Genomic DNA, 13621 nt, shown 5'->3' on the forward strand with positions numbered 1-13621 from the left:
TGAAACATCTGTCGTGTTTTGTTCTGGTCGTCGTGAGGGTGGCCAATAAAAGGAAACCTGTTGAATACAATTCCTGCCTCTGTCTCGTGCCTGTCGACGTCAAGAAGCGGGTCACCCCCCATTCCTGTGAGTACAGCACAACTCCGCCACCTATCTGCACTAACACCAGCAGCACCAACACCCAATTGCCATTCCTCACTCGCAACCGACCCTACACCCGCACAGCTCCTCTTGATGACCTCACGTGAGGTGGATTTGTGGGATGTTCTCAGCTCTTCAGGGTTTTATGAAATCCCTCCCAGATATGACAGGTGAAGCATCATCAGGCAATTATTCAATTGTAGGGACCCTAGTGGCCCTACACTGAGGTGAATGCATGATGTCCATCCCTCTGCTACAATGACAAAAATCTACTGTATAGCTCATAAATTTTAAATCCACATGTGGCGCCCCTGCGGTACGGCCGCCACAATGGTATCGCCTCCCTAACCAGCGGTGGTATCATGTCTGGAAGTAAATGGAGCTCCCTACACTAGGTAAACCACGCATCCACACACAAGCCTGATCCCTCACCAGAAGGGGGTAACACAAGCACCTAGTTTAGAGGGTGACTGCCTCTTCTGGCTTGGGGGGGAGAGAGAGCAGTGTAATGTAGTGTCAGGAAGGAAAGGGAAGAAGATACACAAGGAAACAGGAGTTTCCAGGGTTGGAGCTTTTGAAGGTTCGCCGTAGGATTACCCCGAGAGAAGGACACCTGAGTCCTGGGCTACCAGGGATTGCAAATCCTGAGAGCAAAATCTGGAGACTGAGGGACTGCAGGTCCTACGGCCACTCTTTCAACACCAAGAGTACCCCATTACAGAGGGCTCAGAGCTGGGACTGAGAGAATAGCTTGCAAAGAGCTCACATTGCATGCTGGCTGGAGCGGCTGGAGAGCAGACAAGCAGGGAGCACAGATCAGCTCAGAAGCTGTTGAATCTCCAAACAGATGGGCATAGAAAGGAAGGCTTATTCTACCCACATAGTGGAGAGGACCCCAGCTGCTTCCAGACTGGCTGGGCCCTGGACCTGGTGACCAGTACCCCTGGATTCTACTTGCCATCCATCAGTAAAGGCAAAGACTGAATTCATTCACCTCCTTGCTTCTTTCTGCTGCACTGCTCACTACAACCCACATCATCACCCCAGGGGCCCGCTCCTGCTGGGGGGGAGTGATCCACCTTGCTGCACTATCCCCTTGGGACCCCACATGCAGCGCTGGCCATCCCTGGCCCGACACCTCAGCTGGCATCACGTTAAACCATAACCTATTATCCCTTGTATATACTGCCCTTTCACTTGTCCGGTCAGGGCTACGATGCTGGGCAATCGCCACAGTGATATCCCTGGTAGACTGCCTGCCTGGCTACTGAGTACCCCGGCCCCCATGACCGCGACACACACAAACCCCAATATTGGAGATGGCATGTCTACGAACCCTCTGGCTGCAGATTCAAACAAGCGCTTTCAAGTCAAGATGCTTCATCCCTTGGACAAAGTCTCTCCACTTCTCTTCCCCCTATGTACACTAATCTCAAACTGGCTGTCTTTTCCCCAGCAGCCATCCTGTTCACCACAATAGATATCCTGCTTCAATCACCTGAGCACTGAAGGGAGTCTCTGGCTTTAAAAGGACCTTGAATGGTTAGCTGTTCCCAGGGCCGGACTGGCCATTTGGCAATTCTGGCAAATGCCAGAAGGGCCTGTCTGGTCATAGGCTGCTTTGGCTGCTACCTTGTTAACAGAATCGGTGTTCTCAAGACACCCATGCTGCTAAGAGATGTGAAGGAGCACAAAGTCACCAAAAATCCATCACTTATCCCAGCAGGTCATGGGAATCATTAATACTATTGGTAATTGCTTTCCTTCATCCAAGGTAATATTAGTAATATATTTCATCTGGTGCTTGGGGACGGGGAGAACATGGGCCTGTGTGATTTCAAATGCCAGGGCTGAATTTCAGGCCCAGTCCGTACCTGGCTGTTCCTATCTTAATTAGTGTGTGAAAGGCGTGGGGAGGTGAATGCCCCTCTCTGGAGATGTTATGGATATTCATTTTTTATGACAAAAGAGAAGTGGCTAAAGAGTGAGGAAAGGGAGCAGTGGCAACGTACAGAAAGTGCAAACATATAAATCCCCTAAAACGAATTATTTATTTAGTAAATTAAAAAACACCTATCCCATCATGCATCATCTGGGTATCATATATGGATATGACATTTATTGATTGATCCTCCTGATGAACCGCTATAGGCGGGGAAACGCGTCGGGGTTGACCTGCACATGATAAGTGACCTTGTTTATTCTACTATGATTCATAATATACCCTTGAGAGGGGTTAGTTTGTATTATCTGTCTGTCGGACATATTAGTCTGTCACATATGATCATGATGTGCAGGTATTAGATTTTTTATCTTTAATATTATCCTGGGGTCCTATTTTAGCCTAAGGCAATTTGAATGTTCACTGCTATAATATCATAAGGGCATACCCACATATGACAAGCAATTTATTGGTTAATATACCCCTGTGTGGGGGTTTTATCAGGATAATATCAATTGTTTGAGGTTTTGCTCGAGCTTAGGGCATTCTGAAGTTTCATTTCTGCACTATCGGATTATTGTTTTCCCTCCTGTCTGAATAGGGACTGGTAGGGGAGTGAGGGATAGTCCACGTTGAGTGGAGGCGCCAATTCTCGTTTGTAGGGTGCCAACCTCCACGGCTAGGAAGGTATCAGTGAGCCTTATAGTAGGGCTATGTAGCATCCCAGTGTAGGTCTGGTTATTTTTTGGCATTGGCCATTTTTTCACTGGGATAGGTGTTTTTTAATGTACTAAATAAATAATTCGTTTTAGGGGATTTATATGTTCGCACTATTTTTGATTCCCATGAGATATATATTTCATACGTTCAACGTGCAGAAAGGAAAGAGGTCTGCTATGTTGACAAATTTTATTTCAGGATGAAGATGATGTTTTGTCAGGGGAGGTGGGCCAATATTCAGGGCTCCCGCCATTAATTTCTAGGAGAGCTCTGAAACTTATGAAGTAATTGCCATTGTCAATCATGACAGCTTCTGTATAAATTAATGAAGACAGCGGCACTTGTGCTTCCAGCTCTGACAACAGCCACATTGATGTCTCATTCTGAGACAGATGCCTGCCCCACCACCCTCATATATTATACACCATTAATGTTACAGATGGGAACACCCCTCTAACGATGCAATAAAACCCCTGAGTCAACATACCCGCCAATGTTGGAAATAGGTCTTTGTATTTTTGGATTTGCCGGTGCCATACATGTTTTGCAGGGAATTTGCCATGATATATATAGAAGTATAAACTACGTAAGATGTCCGGAACACAAAAACATTAAATAGTGATAATAACTCATCATTCAGAGATTCATTGCCCATGCATTTGGGGATTACGTCACTTGTAGTGTTGGAGTAGGTGCACATAATAAGCATTTCCCAGATTTTCCTCAGAAGGTCGTCATCTGGGTATTTTATGGGCTTTACGCTGTACAAATAATCCCTGAACCCCGGGATATCTCCTTGATGACCAGCAAGCGACAAACTTCCATTAAATGTTGTTCTTATTCCGAGACGTTGTAATTCTGACACCCGGGAGAAGAAGGAAGACATAATCCACATTTTAGGTCTCAGCTTTGGCATCGCAAACATATGGACAAATGTGTCTGCATAGTTTATACTTAAGAACGCAATGGTCACGTTCGCTGAGCTTTTATCGATTGTCTCAATCATTTCTGTAGCAGATTTTAATGAGCCGGAGAGATTCTCCTTAAATTCAATGAAGAAAGCCACACAACCACCGGATCGTAAAATTTCCATTTTAAATGTCTCACCGGCGATTCGTCCCGTGTCATCATCGGATACAAGAATTCCAACCCATTTCCAATGAAAATATTTTACCAGTTGTACAATAGCATCAATTTCACATAACTCATTGGCTGCCGCCTGGTAGAACGTTGGGAACTGATCGCTTGTTCTAAATAAAGAGGTCATGCTGCCGTAACTTATCTGTCAGGATAAGAGAACAATACCTTATACAAACAAAGACACATGAAATCTGGAACAAATACGACATATTTGGTGGTCTAATTTCATTCTGAAAAGGATTTATTACCCTCCATGGTGGATCCGAGCCACAGCTATCCTTTATCGGACCTCCATGACTCTATCCATAATGATGGCTGTAAGGTGGCTCTCCTTGGTAAGTAATTCAAGTTTGACAGACACCTGAGGCTCTCGTGGGACTCCCTACTTTAGGTGGAAGATTTTTGGGTCACTGCTAAAGATTTAGATAATTGGCCTACTCATGTTTTATGTTTCTGTGAAATGGAAGTAAAATATTATGACAAAGACTATAAAACCACCAGTGAGGATAATTTTTTCGAGCGAGGACCTCTCTCCTATTTTCACGCAATGTGTGGGAAAGGCTAAGTGCAACATGAAGGGAAAGGGAACCCAACACTACGAAAGGGGGGAGTGGAGACCCCTATGCACATCTAACGTCACCCTGTCTGCTGTTGTGAGTTCATTCTCCCCTTCACTTTTGATGTCTGATGAACTCCCTCTGCTGGTGAAGAGGGGTAGTGAAATTGATTGGGATGGGAAGAACCTGTCATCTGAACAGGCGGAGTGTGATTGGACATCTGGAATTTCTGAGTGGATATAAGGCAGCCGACGCCCTGCAGGGCTGCTGGTGATCCTTTCTGCTCTGAGCTCTTGCATCCAGTTTTGTTCCTGTCTACTAAAAGCTAAGTTTTTGCCCTGCTAATATTCCATGAGATTTTGTCTGGTTTCCTTAGTGTTTGTATTCAGCCAGTCCTGGTTGGGACTGGCTGAATTCCATTTTTGTCTCTGATCAGTTGATCTCTTTGCTCTGTTTTCAGAATATACCTGAGTGCTGATATAGTGATATTGAAGTCTAGCGACTTCAGGGCCTTTTTCCCCATCAGATGCTTGGGACATTTTTGGTAGGGTTTTTTTTGCGGATTGCAGCCAGCATCTTTTCTGTCCTATCTAGTTAGTTGGGCCCCATCGTTTGCTCAGCCTGTCTTTCTGTCTGTGTTTGTGTTTTCATCTGTTTTTCACTGACAATACATGTTGGGGTCTGTCTATTGCTTTGGGGTCTGCTCTGGGGCAGTTTAGATTTCCCCTTTCCTACTTTAGGCTTATGTAGTTCTCCGGCTGTTACGAGGGGTCTAGGGCACCGTAGGAACCCCCCACGGCTACTGTTAGTTGTGGTGTATAGGATCAGGGGTCTGCAATCCGATAGCTACCAACCTCTCTGGTTTTCTGGACTTAGCTTGTATTTTTGTTTTCTCCTCCTCCGGTGACTCATTCATAACAGTCTGCCCTATATAATTTCCGCACCTATCACTGAACAGGATACCTAATCCATGCCTGGCCCTGACAATAAGCCCTGCATTCGGGAGGACAGGGTGCGCAATAGTCAATCCCCACTACCACTAAAGACATTGAATAAACAAACAAGGGAGTAGACTCAGAGACACGGACATCCTCCAAACACCAGAGAGGAATATAGATGACTGCTATAGCTCCAAGCCTCAACAGGGAAAGGGAAATGGAAATAGGAATATCACCCAAAACTTCAAGCAGCAAGTTGGAAGTTATAAACACCCTGGTCCAGGTATGTCAACTAGAGCCAGGGAAACGTTGCCACTAGGTACTAGAGTCAGAAGAACCAGTAAGAAGTCACTAAAGAAAACTGCTGAGTCCTTCTACAGTCACATGCAGAGCGACGGTCCGCAGCCTCTGATACACCCGTGTCAGTACCCCCTTTCTACGAGTGGCTTCTGGACACTCAGGACCAGGTTTCTCAGGACAAGAGGTATGGAACAAACGAACCATCCTGGAGGCGTTCACCTCTAATGCAGAAACTCACATTCTTTCCTGCGGACCCTAACCCTTTCAGTGCACCATGTACTGTAGGGAACAACGTTGGAGGCGAGAATCTACAATACTCGCAATTTAAAACTCTAGGTTTCCATCAACCATTATTGGAGCAGGCGGTAGGGGTGAAGGCTCAAGGGGTTCCACCTATCTCTTGAGCTGTGAAAAACATTGTAAATCTCAAGAGTTTGCTGTAGCTCAAGACAAAACGCTGCTGGACCAATGACGGCGGTTATCTTATAGAGACCAATGAATCTTGGTCCCAACTTCCAGGAAGGAACCCTTAAGCTGAAATTTCTGATAGACAACCACACAAAATCAAAATCATTCACATTCAGTTCCGGACTGGGTACGCGTTTACTGACAGTCATACATTTATACCTGTCTTTCATGACCCTTTTAGGAACAGGTAGTGGCAAAATAGGACCAGATGGACAGGTATGCGGTACTTTACAATGTGTGCAAACATTGCAGGCAGACACTTGTTCAACCACATCCCGATGCAACCTCAACCACCAAAAATGGCGAAAAAGGAGGTCCGCGGTTGCCTTACCACCTGGGTGGCCATCAAGTACAGAGTCATGATATTCTCTAGCTACTTTGCGGCGCAATTTATACAGCACAAACAACATCCCCAAGGGGCAACTCAACTGAGTGGGTTACTCTAACTCCACAAGTATAGGTTTGCCCTCGGACCTTCCCTCCAACACTGGGACCATATCCAAGAAAGAAGGATCAGAAGCAGGTGTCTTTACCATCTGTCCCGCAGGCATCTATCCACCCGAATAGCCAAGGGCATGGCAGCCTCCAGTGACACAGGAGTTTCATACACTGCTAATGCATCCTTTAACCTTTCAGTGAGGCCCTGAAGCAAATGGCTTCTGAGAGCCTGGTCATTCCATTTGGTATCAGTTGACCACCAGCGGAATTCAGAGCTATAAGTCTCCACTGCATGATTCCCTTTCTGAATGCGATGCAGCTTGAATTCAGCCAAAGAAATACAAAAAACTTGTCCCTACCCCAAGAAAACCTGTCCAAAAGGGCAATTTGGGGTTCAAGCTGGACCAGCCAACCCGCAGTGTCCCCCACAATAGGAGCCTGCAGCATCTGCCGTTGCTGCTGGATCTCATAACGAAGGTCAGTCACCTCCAGCGACAACATCTGCTGCTGCTCTGCTAGCACAGCAATGGGATCCATGAACCCAGCAAAAGAAAAAAAAGCACACAGAAAAAACAAACAACAAAAAAAACAAGTGTCAGGTGTTTTTTTTGTTTTGTTTTTTTCTTTTGCAAACTTGAACGGTGGGTGATAACGTCACGCAATGGGTAGGAAAGGTTAAGTGCAACACAAAGGGATAAGGGAAAGGGAGCCAAATACTAGGGAAGGGGTAGTGGAGACCCCTAGGCAGATCTAATATCACCCTGGCTGCTCTATCGTACCTTTATAGGTTCTGCACTTATCATCGAGCAGTATTCCTAATCCCTGCCTGACCCTGGCGATAAGCCCTGCAGTGGAAAGGACAGGATGAGCACCAGTCAATCCCCACTACTGCTAAAGACAGATGGGATAAACAAACAAGGGAAACACATAGCTTGTGTAGACTCAGAGAGAAAAACAGATGTCCTCTAAACATCTGAGACAAAGATATCTCACTGCTATAGCTCCAAGCCTCAACAGGCAAATGGAGACAGCAATATCACCCGCAACTTCCAGCAGCAAGCTGGAAGTTATAAACACCAGATGTGTCAACTAGAGCAAGGGGAAGGTTGCCACTGGGTCCTAGAGTCAGAAGGACCAATAAGAAGTCAGTAAAGCACACTGCTGAAACCTTCTGCAGTCATATTCAGAGGGATAGTCTACAGAATCTGATACACCCATGACACCTGTACAGTGATGCAGCATTGTTTCTTAATTAGCCAAACGTTTATTTTTAGCAAGCCAGAAAGCAAAGACTGTTATCTATATGTTGACTTTTGAATTTTTGTGTTTCTTTCAGGTTGGACAAGAAAACAAACTTTTGCTTGTGTAAGCCTGTAACATTGAGATGTAAGTTGACATTTGATGTAACATTATGTGCTCTTATCCTTGATGACTAGTGATGTTTGCTGATATGCTAATTATACATTGTCTAGGCCAGATAGTTTGTTAACTTTTTAGATTAGGAAAAACTAGGCAAATAGATCTCCATTCTTCCCCTTTTATTTGTGAATACTGGATGAAGGACACTTGTTACTATAAAAAGATGTTACATGCCTCTTTATAGAGAGGCAGAGATTCAGCCAAGACATCCAGAGAGTCTCTACAGGACAGCTGCCAATACATCACTGCTCCATCATTTATCATTCCCCAGGTTACCAGCTTAGGGGACCTCGGCTGGAAGAATAGAGATCTGCTCCATTGACCATCGCTAAATCACATTTGTGAAAACCAGGTTGGGACCTACCAGTCACCTGGAACCTATGAATACATTTGGAGAAAGCCAGGATTGATACCCAATGGTGTCCTCGCTCCATAGAAATGTTCGGAGAAGCCAGGTTGTGACCCTCTGGTCAACTGGCCTTGTACCTGAAAGGATTGTCATCTTCCTATGCTTGTCGATGCCTTATGTCTGGGGGCGTGCCGCAGGTGGGGTAATTGACCCTGAAAGACCTGAAGTAGCAGCTGCTATTATCCCGGCGAGTCAGCGGAAGGGTGAGACTCTGTCATGTGCACCATCTTGGGTATTGTGCGGATACTGTTCTACATGTTATCTGCCTGTTTTTTGGTTCAATAAAGTATTTCCATACTGTGTTACCCTCACCCTGTGTTGTCTGAGTAGCACTATGCCCACATTAAAATGAGACCAGGAGTGTGGTGGGACGATCTCTATGTGCAGGGTCCTCTGTCGTGTAGAGTGTCACCTCTTATGTGCAGGGTCCTCTCTCCTGTAGTGTCATCTCATATGGGCTAGGGTCCTCTGTCCTGTAGAGTGTCAGCTCTTATGGACATGGTCCTCTATCCTGTAGAGTGTCCTTTCTTATGAGCAAAGTCCTCTCTCCTGTATAGTGTCAGCTCTAATGGCTATGGTCTTCTCTCCGCTACAGTGTAAGCTCTTATAGCTAGGGTCCTCTCTCCATTAGAGTGTAAGCTTTTATGGCCAGGGTCCTCTCTCCTGTGGAGTGTCAACTCTTATGGGCAGGGTCCTCTCTCCTGTTGAGTGTCAGCTCTTATGGGCAGGGTCCTATATCCTGTTGAGTGTCAGCTGTTATGGGCAGGGTCCTCACTCCTGTAGAGTGTAAGCTTTTATAGCCAGGGTCCTCTTTCCTGTTGATTGTCAGCTCTTATGGCCAGGGTCCTCTCTCCTGTAGAGTGTCAGCTCTTATGGGCAGGGTCCTCTCTCCTGTAGAGTGTCAGCTCTTATGTACAGGTTCCTTTCTCCTTTAGAATGTCAGCTCTTATGGGCAGGGTCCTCTCTCCTGTAGAGTGTAAGCTCTTATGGGAAGGGTCCTCTCTCCTCTAGCGTGTCACCTTTTATGTGCAGGGTCCTCGCTCCTGTAGAGTGTCAGCTCTTATGGGCATGGTCCTCTCTCCTGTAGAGTGTCCTTTCTTATGAACAAAAAGACAAAAAGTCCTCTCTCCTGTAGAGTGTCAGCTTTTATGGCTATGGTCTTCTCTCTGTTACAGTGTAAGCTCTTATGGCTAGGGTCCTCTCTCCGTTGGAGTGTAAGCTTTTATGGCCAGGGTCCTCTGTCCTGTTGATTGCCAGCTCTTATGCGCAGGGTCCTCTCTCCTGTAGAGTGTCAGATCTTATAGGCAGGGTCCTCTCTCCTGTAGAGTGTCAGCTCTTATGGGCAGGGTCCTCTCTCCGTTAGAGTGTAAGCGCTTATGGTCAGTGGGGTCCTCTCTCCTGTAGAGTGTCAGCTCTTATGAGCAGGGTCCTTTCTCCTGTAGAGTTTCAGCTCTTGTGGGCAGGGTCCTCTCTCCTGTTGATTATCAGCTCTTTTGTGCAGCCTCCTCTCTCCTGCAGAGTGTCTGCTGTTATGTGCAGGATCCTCTCTTTCCTGTAGATTGTCAGCTCTTGTGGGCAGGGTCCTCTCACCTGTAGCATGTCAGCTACTATGGACAGCATCCTCTACCTGAGGATTAAATGAAAAAGAGCTAAAACACCCCAACACACCAGTCTAGGTGGAGCACCTCCTAGTGGAGTGGTGCCTTGGAATATAGTAGTCCCAAAAATTCCTTTTGTCACATTTAAGACCAGTACTATGAAACATCTATTTTGCTTAGGGGGCCTTCTTAAAAGTTAAAAACTAGAGATGAGCGAGCGGTAAAATGCTTGGTTACTCGTTGCTTGAACCAAGCAATTCCTAATACTCGGATGCTCATTTCGAGTAACGAGTATAATTGGAGTCAATAGGAAATCCGAGCATTTTTCCAGCAGACCTTACAATGAGGTCTGGGGAGCAGTAAAACTGTTGAATGGAGGGAGAACAGCATGGTGAAGACCTCTGTAAGCATCTCTGACCACCAGATCGCTGCTGGCAACAATGGTGTCACGCTAGTGAGGAGCGAGCGTGCTCGTCACTAGTCATGACTCGCTCAAGCATCAGTGTGCTCGGAATGCTCGTTACTCTGCGAGTATTTTTGGAATGCTCGAGCAGCAGTTCGAGTCCCCGTCCCGCATGCTTGGCGCTTGTTAGACAGCCAATAAACATGTGGGGATTGCGTGCCAGTCACTGTATTGCCGCAGCCATCTTGGTTGTGGCATTACTGTGATTGGCTGGCTGCGTAGCATCATCAGGTCTATATAAGTCCTGTGACGCCATGCTCAGCACACTGTACACCTGACACAGGCAGCGTAGGGAGAGGTGCCGGTGAGAGAGGGACAGGATTGTAACTGCATATTAGCCAGGGATTCAACCACATTTATATTTCTATGAAGTGCAACAACCGCCCTTCTTAGGGCTAATGATAATCAATAGTAATACTGCTGTCAGCAGCATTTAGGGAGAGATTCTGCTGAAGGGATCGTGAAGGACAGAATAGGGTGAATTGGACATTGTTCTATTCTGCGGCAACCTGCAACTTACAGTAGACAAAAACCCTTTTTAAAGCTTATAAATAATATTATTTTTGCTTTCAATCCTGCAAATTGTCCTGAGCAGGGAAATATTATACACCATTTTACTGCAGCAGTTATGTGTCAGAAGCATACAGGCAGACTTGGTTGGATCTTAATATTGATTCTGCAGTATAAAAATTCCATGTGAGGTAGGCGAATTTGTGATTTCTAGTTTACCTGTCCAATAACGCACGCCTTGCGCATTTTGTAATTGCTAGGTCTCTGGAAACCAAGTTAATTTTTATTAAAAGAAAAAAAAATGGTCACCTACAATCAGTCAAAGCTCTATATGTGAGTTTACTCCACCGTGAAATAACAGAACGAATGTAAAAGTGTATGGATGGCAATCAAATTCAAACAAGGAAAAAAATGTTTCAAGCTTTTTCTCAGTTTTAAAGATCACGGAAATGTTCAGATATCACATAACACTGTATGGCTGAGAAATGGAAACGTGCACAATTTTTAAAAGCTTTTGTCCACTTTTAGGCCTCATAGAAATATTCACAGACAAAATAACACCGTATGTCTGAGAAATGGAGGCCTACACAGTTTTAAAAAACTTTTTAGCAGCTTGACAGATCACAGAAATGTTCACAGACCACCTGTAAGTTTGAGAAATAAAAGCCTTTACAAATTTTAAAAGCTTTTGTTCACTTTTAGAAATCAAAAGAAATATTCCCAGAGTAACACTGTATATTTGAGAAGTGGACACCCACAAAAATTTTAAGAGTTTTTTTTTGTAATTTAACAGATCACAGAAGTGTTCACAGATCCCATAACACTGTATATCTGAGAAATGGAGAGCTACACATTTTTTTTAAAATCTTTTTTAGCAGTTTTAGAGATCACAGAAAGTTACTCCACACTACGAAATGGTGTATTGCTGAGAAATGTAGCCCAGGAAAAACGAGTTTTGGGTGTGTTATATATCACAAAAAGGACCTCAAAGCACATAATACCTGATTGATCAAAATATATTCAACTTTTTGAGCCCCCACAAAAAAATGCAACCATATATTTGCCAATGGACTGCACAGGCCTAATCTCTGTCAACAGACTGGATCCTGTCACTGTCCCTGCTCCTGCAACTCTCTCCCTCCCTAGGATAAATGCAGATTGTATGTGATACAAATGATTAGGCCTTAGAAGGGCTGTTAGTATGACGGCTCAGCTTCAGCACCATTATCTACACTACCGGCCTCTGATTTCTTATAATGTGACACACTGGACTAGACAAGCAGTCTCTCCTTCCAATACAAAGCATCACAGAGCTGTGCGATGGCATCAATGTGCCGAGCCATGGCCTTTTCTAATCCCTGATGATGTCAAACAGCCAGCCAATCACAGTAATGCCACAACCAAGATGGCCACGCCATTACACTGACTCACAGGCAATCCCCTCATGCTTATTGGCTGTGTAAAAGATGTCAAAGATACAAGGCGGGATTAGAGTGTTTACTCGCGCACCACCCATTACTCGCCGAGCAATAAGCACATTCCAGCACCGCAATACCCGAGAGATAACCAAACACCGAGCACTTTTTTATTCTGATGAGTTGAAGTTTTTGTTTTTGGATGCACATAAAAAATAGGATCTGTTAAAAATCTCTCTACGGATTGCGTGCCAAGTTGTTGCAAATTCTATTGCACATATAAGAATAGTTTTGTACCTGCGGGTACCTGTATATCCCGGCCAGCTGGGCTACCGCGTATGAGGAGGTGGTGGTCAAGTCTCCGATGAATCCCACCACGTGAGTCCTGTTCCAGCAGCTGTAGTTTGGGATAATTTGCTTTTTACCTGATAATATACGGAGCACGCTGTAGACCGACGTATGAACATTGGCACAAGAGTCAAATATTTGGTAACCCAAGGAAATATTGGGAAGAAATTGCAAATTGTTATTAATCTCTTGAAATGTGAAGAAGAAAATCATAAGATACCGATAAAATCGTAGAGACGGCCTGAAAGTCACAGAGATGAAAAATTACTACAGGGATAATGGTCCAGTCTGTGATAATGTGCTGATGATATAAGGGCAGGTCTACAGAGGTGGTGGGACAGCGATTAGGGGGCCACTTACCGATCGCATCTCAGAGGCTTTGGTCTTGAAGTAAATGTCAGTTTCTTCGGTATATATAAAGTATTGACTTGTATTATCCCTCCGATCATCAGGTCTCCTTCCCTGTAATAACCGTCTATAACGTCTCCTCTCAGCTCACAAGCCTCAGTAGAAGAAGACACCGGGAAAAGCTGCAGGAATAGGCAAAGTAAGAGAAGCATCTTCGGCTTATAGAGGAGCACAGAGGCTAGTAAGATGGGCACAGTGGCTCGGAGCAAGCAGGAGACAAGCGGAGGGTCTTGGCAGGGAGCTGGCACCATTTAAAAGGGACGTCAGACGTCTGACCATGACATGGCAGCTTCTCCCGGTGAGAGGGCTGTCAGCGATGTGGAGCCTTTAATAAGGTTCTGAGAATTATTTCAGAGCGTCGACAAGAGACAATCCTAATTCTGAAATAGCCCCGAGATGTGGAGAAG

The 13621-nt window shown here is 45.1% G+C and overlaps 1 protein-coding gene across 1 annotated transcript in view; it reads right to left on the minus strand.

The window, feature by feature from the left end:
• Positions 1–13366, minus strand: part of LOC141065406 (vomeronasal type-2 receptor 26-like) — a 135835-nt gene extending 122469 nt beyond the window's left edge. Inside the window, exons 1-3 of the mRNA XM_073557870.1 lie at positions 13167–13366; positions 12756–13047; positions 3291–4085 (exon numbers count right to left, since the gene is read on the minus strand). Coding sequence (XP_073413971.1) covers positions 3291–4085; positions 12756–13047; positions 13167–13366 — 1287 coding nt within the window. The remainder of the gene's footprint in view (positions 1–3290; positions 4086–12755; positions 13048–13166) is intronic.
• Between the last annotated feature and the right edge of the window lie 255 nt (positions 13367–13621).

Source organism: Dendrobates tinctorius, unplaced genomic scaffold (genome assembly GCF_039654945.1).
Source record: "Dendrobates tinctorius isolate UK_male_01 unplaced genomic scaffold, ASM3965494v1 ptg000251l, whole genome shotgun sequence".
NCBI lineage: Eukaryota > Metazoa > Chordata > Amphibia > Anura > Dendrobatidae > Dendrobates > Dendrobates tinctorius.